This window comes from Pundamilia nyererei, unplaced genomic scaffold (assembly GCF_000239375.1).
Source record: "Pundamilia nyererei isolate P.nyererei 1_Seehausen unplaced genomic scaffold, PunNye1.0 scaffold00117, whole genome shotgun sequence".
Classification (NCBI taxonomy): Eukaryota; Metazoa; Chordata; class Actinopteri; order Cichliformes; family Cichlidae; genus Pundamilia; species Pundamilia nyererei.
In genome coordinates this window covers 1,521,766-1,530,501 of record NW_005187518.1, presented here as the reverse complement: position 1 = coordinate 1,530,501, position 8,736 = coordinate 1,521,766, and the positions used below count along the sequence as shown (strand labels likewise).

The following is an 8,736-nucleotide window of genomic DNA, read 5'->3' as shown; positions in this document are numbered from 1 at the left end:
ACACATGACAAGAGGGCAATTGTGTATATGAACACCTGGTCCGGCCTCGGCTTCAGCCGGTGCTTGGCTCTGCTTCTGCTTCGCCGCGTCGTCGCGCCAGCCATGTTCTGGACGTCGTCGCCGGCGTCTTCCTCGCGGCCGCCCACCGGACCTGCTCAGTGGCCGCCGCCGCCTTCCTCGCGGCCGCCCACCGGACCTGCTTAGTGGTCGCTGCCGCCTTCCACGTGGCCGCCCATCTGAACTGTCTCGTCTTGGCCACGGGGCCGCCCACCGGTGCTGTCTCGGTGTGGCCTCCGAGACAGTAAATAAATACAGTTTTTAAAACAGTTGAAATTCCCATAAATGTTAACAGCACAGTTAACCTTCAATCAGTTTGGAGGTAGAGCATGTGACAGCCTGTGGGTAGAAACCTTTGAGTCTGTTTGCCTTTGATCTGATCGACCTGTAGTGTTTACCAGAGGGGAGGATGGAGAAAACGTGAGTGTCCAGGGTGCGAGGGGTCCTTGATGATGATATTGGCTTTCACTGAAGTCTGCCAGTATAAATTTCTCTGAGGGGGGTTAGTGAAGTGCCAATTGCCCGCTCTGCCGCCATCACCACCTGCTGCAGTTTCCTCTTATCCTCCACAGTACAGCAGTAGGTCAGAAGGCTCTCGATGGTGAGCGGCAGAAGATCTCAGATCGCTTTGTTCTTCTGAAGTCGATTACCATCTCCTTGGTCTTGGCTGTGTTCAGATGTAGGTTCTTGATATAAGGCTCATTTGTGCTGGAGGTTTCTTTCTGTTAAGTTTTCTTTTTCTTCCCACTGTTGCCAAAGTGCTTGCTCGTAGGGGGTTATATGATTGCTGAGTTATTCTCTGTTTTCTTTGTATTAGTGAACTTACCTTACAATATAAAGCTCCTTGTTGTGATTTGGCACCGTATATATATGTATATGTGTGTGTGTGTATGTGTATATGTATATGTGTGTGTGTGTATGTGTATATGTATATGTGTGTGTGTGTGTGTGTGTGTGTGTATATATGTAAAATATTGAATTGAAAAACTTGAATTGAATATAAAGATACCAATACTTAGATCGAAGACAGGAACAGTCTTCTGTTTCAGGGTAAGAGAATACTATTTATCACACAGTCACTCAATAACCTATTCTTCTGCCACCTCATGAACAGGAAAACAGATTCGATGTTATAAACAAAAGTAAAAAAAAAAAACAGTACCTGTTGGGTGACTGCAGCTGCCAGGTTCCCCCCAGCACTATCCCCAGACACAGCAATGCGTCCAGGGTGCACATAATACTGGGCCAGCACCCCCTTCTGGAGGAAATGTTTGACCACACGGTAAACATCCTCATAGGGGATTGGGAAGTGGTGCGCTGGAGCAAGGCGATACCTGAGCAGAGTTAACTATTTAAGTCATGTTTACAGACAATATTTCAGCAAACAAAGCACGTTGGAAAAAAAATGTAATTATTTTTTTAAGACAAACAGACATCTTTTAAACTGAATAGGCAATAAAGAGACAGAGTATAGAAAGGTTATAAAAATGAAAAGAACTTATTGCCATTTAGTTATTAACTTGAACTATAACTTACATAATGTGCAATGGATATAATATTTATGTAATGAAAAACTCAAGGAAAAGGAAAAATAATAATAAAAAAAGTATATCTGGTTGCATAAGCGTGCACAGTGTGGAGATACAGAAATTATTTTATTGCTGCCATATAATCTGCATCATTATAATTGCATTAATAACATTCTTTACAGCATTATTTCATCTAATAATATTTCTGACAGTATTGATACTGCATTACAGTTGTTTATTGAAGATGTCCATTTGAGGATCCTTCCATTATGTTAACTTTTATTACAAGTACGGTTAGAAGTATTTTATACACATTGCATATCTGTGCTTATTTTGAGTTGATGTTCGGTTCATTAAGGCTCTTAAGCTTCACTGGCGTGACTGTCCAGGTGATACATGCTGAGGGAAACTAGAACATAGAAGGATAACTGCAATGCATGCTTACAGTACATATAATACATATAATCTAGGAATGTGTCCGGCCCGAGGCCTTAACTCATTTGGTGTCTTACTATATTTTATTCTACTTGGTAACAGATGAGTCAATAGTTAGCCTCAGAGACCCTGAGGGCTTGAAGTTTATTACCTTGTATGGAAGGTGTTATAGAAAAGAGAAGTTCTATGTCTACTTATAGCTATTAAAGATGTACGATTAACTGTGACTAATGTCTGGAACCTATTTTAATCTGTCATTGACGCCATGGGGGGGGCGTGTACCCCACTGCTTTATAAGTATCCACAACATGTATTTTGGTCAGAAGACGTATGTTGATGTTTTCTCCGGGCTGTTAATAAACTCAACGTTTGATTGCACTTTTCTGGGGCCTCCGTGGTTTGTGACACTGCTCTACATTGATTGATTTTGCGACAACAGCCAGCTATAAATAGCCCATGTCCAGAATCAAACAATCACTTCACAACTACAGCTGCTGCAAACTGCTTCTACGCTGCTGAAATATGGTTGACACAATAAACGGTTTTGTTTTGCTCTGACCTTTGCAGTGCTGGTGTCATCTCTACAAGTATTTTAATCTATTTGCCAAATGTTACGCATGGCTGACCCTGAGACTCACTAATGCTTCAATTACGCATTGAACCACTGGCAAAAAGCAGAAAGGAATTCAGATGAGCCAGATAAGGAAATACCCTACACACCCCAAACCCATACGCTGTCCACTTTACTACACAGTGGGTTGGTTTCATGACTATGAAAATCTACATTTTAAGAGGTAGAAATACCCATATCTAAAAAGATGTTTAAAAGGTGAAAAAAATTATTTAGCGGATAATGTTAGTATTAGCAAACACACACACAGACAAGGAGCCGGGTGTGCCAAAGAATAGCAGTGGAAGTGCTATGATGGGGAAAAGGCTTACAGAGTCCCAAACAAAAAGAAAAATGGAGAGCTTAACAGCATCATCACTTCAATCTAGCCTGTGACTAATGAGGGATGACGGGGACGTGACAAAAGAAAATTGTGTATGAGCAACAGGGGAAAAGTCGGGGGAAGAGGATGAGACCTATTAATACCACAAACAAAAAAGAATTTAAATAATGCCATAAAAAACAAAAAACATGCTGCTTCAGCAATACCTCTTTTTTCACAACAATATACATGACTATAAAATACGAAATACTTACTCCACTGAAAGAACCACAGCATCGAGCTCAGTGACGACTTTTCTGGCCAGGAGATCATATGGACTCATTCCTAAGTAGATAGTAGAAAAGCAGGATGAAAAAGACTTAAGTAATACAATACATCGCATTAAATTTCATAAATTTGATGCTACGGTAAGAGAGATGAACCTGGCATTCAGCTTAGCAATACTTCCTGGAAAGATTCATGTTACTGTAATTGTGAAAGGCCTTTAACAGATTGCACGAGCAGCGTGAGATGTGTCAAACTGCATGTCTCGTCTTTGGATTAGCAAGAGTAACCACCCCCTGAGGTCCCCACCGATCTTGCAGAAGGCATGTTATTTCCTCAGGAAACTGAAAGCTTTGTGATTTGTGATTCACAGTTTGTTCATTATTTATGATCCTGTCACAGTCCAGCCACTGGGAGTCGATATGAAGCTGTAATGTCATGAACCGCAATCAATCAATCAGAGAATATCACCACTGCTCTCTTGAAATAACAATGGTAATATTCTGAGATGAACACACAATGTGTTCATCTTTCAGTTCACCTTTAAAAGCCACAGAGTCATTATTCAGTGTGATAAAGGAGAACAGAGCCCAGCCCAACTACTTACTGGAACTCCCCAGACACCATCCTCCACCGTGCAGGTATATGATCGCTCTCCTGAGGTCTGTGTCACTACCTCGGTGCTTTGGCTGATATAACACCACCTCTACTCCATCAAACTTTTCTTCTGTCACCTTGACATGCTCATCAGAAACAGGTGCAATCTTCTCTAAAAGAGTAATGAAGTACATTACCCCCATGTAGTCCTTCAGGCCCAGTAATTCGCTTATGTCTGCCTGGAAATGGAGAAAGGCAAATGTAAGGTGTAGAGAAAAACACATCACATAATTTGTTAGTGTTTGTGAAACATGACGCATCTCTACTACCTTTTGTACAAATGATAATGTTAGGATAAACAGGCTTATACTATGTACACTTATGCCAGCCTAACATCCATAATATTCAAAACAGAAAAGGTCAAATATGCCAAACTTGTGACCATGATAAGGAGGAAGCGAGAGAAACAAGGAGTCACAAGAACGCTGTCTGGCAAAATGTCAAGTCCCCTAAAGTTAACCGTTGAAAGAAGTCATATCTAAATGAAATAAAAGCATGACTGGTACTCCATTATGTCTGCTTGCTGAAGCAGTAGAAAGCTGGCTTCAGGGTAATCAGCTGATGTGCCCACAATAACCTAATCAGAGTCATCTAGGACGAGTACCATCAGGAGCTCCTGTCAGGCAGTAGTTTTATTAAAAACAAACAAACAAACAAAAAAGAAAAAAAAAAACACACAAGAGGGGTCCCTTTCTTGACATTACAAAGACCAAAGTGATGTGTACTAAACATTTTAGTATTAAATCAAAATTCAGGATTTTGTTACAAAATGGTCATTACATCTCCAAAACAGATGATTTTTTGTAACTCTCATGTTCTCATGTTAAAAGGGAAAAATGAGATACCACTATCTCTAGTTTAATAACAGAATTGTCCTGTGGTGTTCGAGGTAGTAGACTGCACCTTTTTCTAACTGCATAATAATCAATATTAAAAACAAGTGCAGCACTAAGATTTACTTAATACTTAGGATGTTAATAAGAAAAGAAGGTGTTCCAAAATAAATCCACTAACCATTATATTAAAACTACACTACTACTGATGATATGGTGCAACACTAATCTATGCAAACCGCATTTGAAGACAGTAAAAAAAAACAAAAAAACACCTCTATTAGCCGTAGCACAATGGGCTACAGTAAACCACGGGCGTCTTATCCGTCATAAACGCAGACGGGTTCCCTTGATAGGTTCTATTATTAGAACAGGTGAGCAGGACTATACAAAACATGGATTAGCATCTGACATAATCTGGTGTAACCAGCATGTGCATCTACATCAGCAAAAAAACAAAACGTTTAACCTGCCACCTTAGCTGCTCAGAGAACAAAGGCAGTTTACCTACCGTTTCTCAGCTCATGGCTACATGACATACATACAGTGCATTAAAGTGATCAGAAAGGTGTGTTCATACATCCACAATACTGAAGAGCCTACACTCTTTGGGCTTGTATTTCAGTAACAGCAGAGCAGATTATCAAGATAGACGGCAAGAATAGTTCTTTTATTTTTCTTACCAGATGGCTGAGACTTCTAAAGAAAGAGTTGGTCAGCATGAGTTTCCATCTCTCTTCTATCTCCTCAGGAATGGGCTCGTAAACGTAATAAGCGGTTAAAGAGCAGAAAGCGACGAATAAAATTATGCTTCCCAGCCTCATTTTCCAACGTGGGTCCCTGGCCACAAACTGCGGGGTGCAAAACAAACGGGCTGTTGCGCTTGTTTTAAGTCACTTCGCTTCGCGACTAAGCTTACTCACGGAATCAATTCTTGGATCCACGCGAGCTAAATTCTACAGCGAGCGCTCGGTGTCATTTTGTGGTCATCTGTGTGCAAATTCTGTGCTTTTCTCGATGCTCCAGTGGGCTCCTTGTGTCTGTCTCGTGGAGCAGCAGAATTAATTGAAGTGTCAGTGATATGGAGACAGGAGCGCGCACGCTGTGTGCTCACGAGGCAGGAACCGTCCCACCTTGGCCTACAACTCAAATTCCTCAGGTGCCTTCTAATCGCTAGATTACACGGGGCGCGCGACTAAACTTTATGCTAAGATGCACCTGATGCACGAATGTCGTGGCTTGTACCTCAAACATGGCTGGTGGATTCAGATTTCCCCTTTTTTTTCATTTTCCCTTTCACTCTTTCCATTCCCCGGCTACAAGTTTTTCAGTTGACTTTATATGAGGAGAAAGTCTGTGTAGCTTCTATATGGACACAGCTAAAGTCTGTTGCAGATTTGGTTGCAAGGCTGTCCAAGCTAATTATATAATTGGTGACGGAGCCAACTCTGATGTCTGCTTTCTTGGTAGGACTGTCAAAAGCAACATGACTCTCTGATGCACTCACGTTTGCAAACGCTGCAGGAGGGACGATTTGGTGCTTGCTGCAGCAATGGAAAGAAAAATGTGCAGATGCAGGACTTTTTGGTTTAGTTTATCTTATTTTCATGGGTATATCTTTGTGTAGAAAAAGTGACAAACTGGTTCAACAGAAGTGGGGCGTCACAAGAGATGTACTCGAGACAGATGGAATTTATTAAAACAAAACCGTTCAAACCAACACTGGAGCAATGCCAGTAGTGAAGGCTACCCTAGCATGTGCCCTGTCAAGTTTTCTGAACACAAAAGAAGGCTGATGCCAGCTGGATCATCCTGGATCAAGATGAGAAAAAGAAGATGAGGGCCAGCCTTCATTACATTACTTCATTGCATTTGTTTGGTAAACGGTCCAATAAGAGACACGGGGAAGCTGAGGTCAGTAAATAATGAGGAGCCCCTTTGCTGTCAAAGTTGCAAACTCTAGCTGTTTATGTTTTTAAATGAAATGATCCATATAATAAATCCATATCCTAAAGCCTTGGTCTGAAATAGTTTGATTTCTTTATAGGGTTCATCTGAGAAATTATGAACTATATACCTCCCCATGACTTAGAGTTGACCTCTCTGTTATGATCTTTTTAATTTCTTTTAGTTGAACTGGAATTTAAAGTTGGCTGGTGTTAAGGTGCAGGTATGTGTCTCCTTCCATCAGCTGTCAAACTCAATTGAGATAGAATCTGCACGATGCAGGGCGTGACAGTGGGTGAAAGCATCCATGAGACCGCTCACTGCTGAGCAGTGGAATACTAAATCTCTTCTCTGAATACAAAATCACACTTCAGACACTCAGGGATTCTCCCTGGAATTCCCTCCCTCTCGTTCGCCTCCAACAACTGGCCTCATCTCTGCTTCTGATGGAGACCACCTCAGATCACTTGTAAATCTTTCATGGAGCTCTCTCCACTCTTTGCATCTTGTTAATGGGGAGGATGGGTGTCAGATGATGTGGGGGTGGGTATGTTGTCTTCATCTACGTATAGTCATGCTGTGCAGTGCTATGCCACGTGACTCTCCAACACCCTGCTGCGTGTATGGGTAGCTTAAGCAGATATGTACTGAAGTGTAGGAATATGTGTTCATGTGCTTGCTGGTGTAATCAGTTTAAACTCACATAAATACATATGAATGTGTGTACACACACAGATGGGCACATTCTTGGGATTACCAAATCTACAGAGGCACTTCAAATAGTTATAGTTAAGGAACTCAATCCAGACCTCCCCTGCTTATAAGTATGAGTGGCAAACTTTGTAACTTTTTAAATTGCAGAGCCCCTGCTGAGGCAAAGCAGCTGCCCTGCATGACAAGAGGCATCTGAAGGCACTTCATTCCAGAGTCCAGAGTGAGATGAGTGGAAGGAACATTTATTTGATATAATAATCAAAAAATAGGTCAGGTTGCATGGCCAACTTTAAGCAACTAACCTCAAACAAAACCTAAATCCACAAGATTTTTCCAATCTCATTAAATGAAATCATCATATATAAACATACCTGAACACAAATATTAAACACAAATATTAAACTCGGGCTCTGCTAACTCTTAATTCGAGCTTCCAAAGTTGTTTTCATGCAAAACAATTGTTTTCAAAGTGTGTTACTTAGAAATGTAATGCTCAGAAAAACACAAAAAGCTTTTTGGACTGTGCTCTTGATTTTGTTTTCTTGCAGTTAGTTTTACTGCATATATTATTTTACACACACACACACACACACACACACACACACACACACACACACACACACACACACACACACACAGCTGTCATATGTAGTTAAACTGTACCCAATAAACTTTGATTTTTATTGTTCATTTCACCAAATGTGTCTTATTCAGGTTCATACGTGTCATGAATGTTTTTCCATGGAAGACTGAATTGAAGTTGGACAGAACAGAAGTTGGAGGCAATCTTGAAAGAAACGATGGCCAATTTTAAACCAAGATTTTTCTTTCTTCAAAATGTGGCTTTGCTAAACATTTATTCTAGCTAGGAAACTGAACATTTGACTGATCATTTGTTTTGATGCATATATCATTAAGTATCATTTGTATGAGTGTATTCATCAACACATAAAACAAAATAAATAGTATCTGCTTGTACAAGTAGAGCAGTGGTACTATGGCACACATGTCTGGGCAATATCTCAAATATTTGTTAGTGTCTGGAGTAACGTACAATAAAATTGTGTTTTTTCATTATGTGTATTCGTCTAAACACATGCAAAAATGCATCTATTCTTAGCCAACAGGCTAAACAGGGTCAAATAACTGTCTCTGATTTCAAGCTTTAGGCCAAAAGCAGAGGCACAACCTTGGGAGGTTGCTTTGTGTTGTTGATCCACCCTAGTCACATAGTTATCATTTATCTATTGCTGGCTTCATATGTGAAGGGCTGAAAGAGCTGTAACTTGTCAGATAAGATAAGATAAGATAAGATAAGATAAGATAAGATAAGATAAGATAAGATAA

The 8,736-nt window shown here is 40.5% G+C and overlaps 1 protein-coding gene across 1 annotated transcript in view; it reads right to left on the bottom strand.

Moving 5' to 3' along the window:
• aadac (arylacetamide deacetylase) overlaps positions 1-6,128 on the bottom strand; it is an 11,565-nt gene extending 5,437 nt beyond the window's left edge. Inside the window, exons 1-4 of the mRNA XM_005742172.1 lie at positions 5,412-6,128; positions 3,846-4,074; positions 3,229-3,298; positions 1,220-1,391 (exon numbers count right to left, since the gene is read on the bottom strand). Coding sequence (XP_005742229.1) covers positions 1,220-1,391; positions 3,229-3,298; positions 3,846-4,074; positions 5,412-5,552 — 612 coding nt within the window. The 5' untranslated portion in view covers positions 5,553-6,128. The remainder of the gene's footprint in view (positions 1-1,219; positions 1,392-3,228; positions 3,299-3,845; positions 4,075-5,411) is intronic.
• Positions 6,129-8,736: the final 2,608 nt, after the last annotated feature.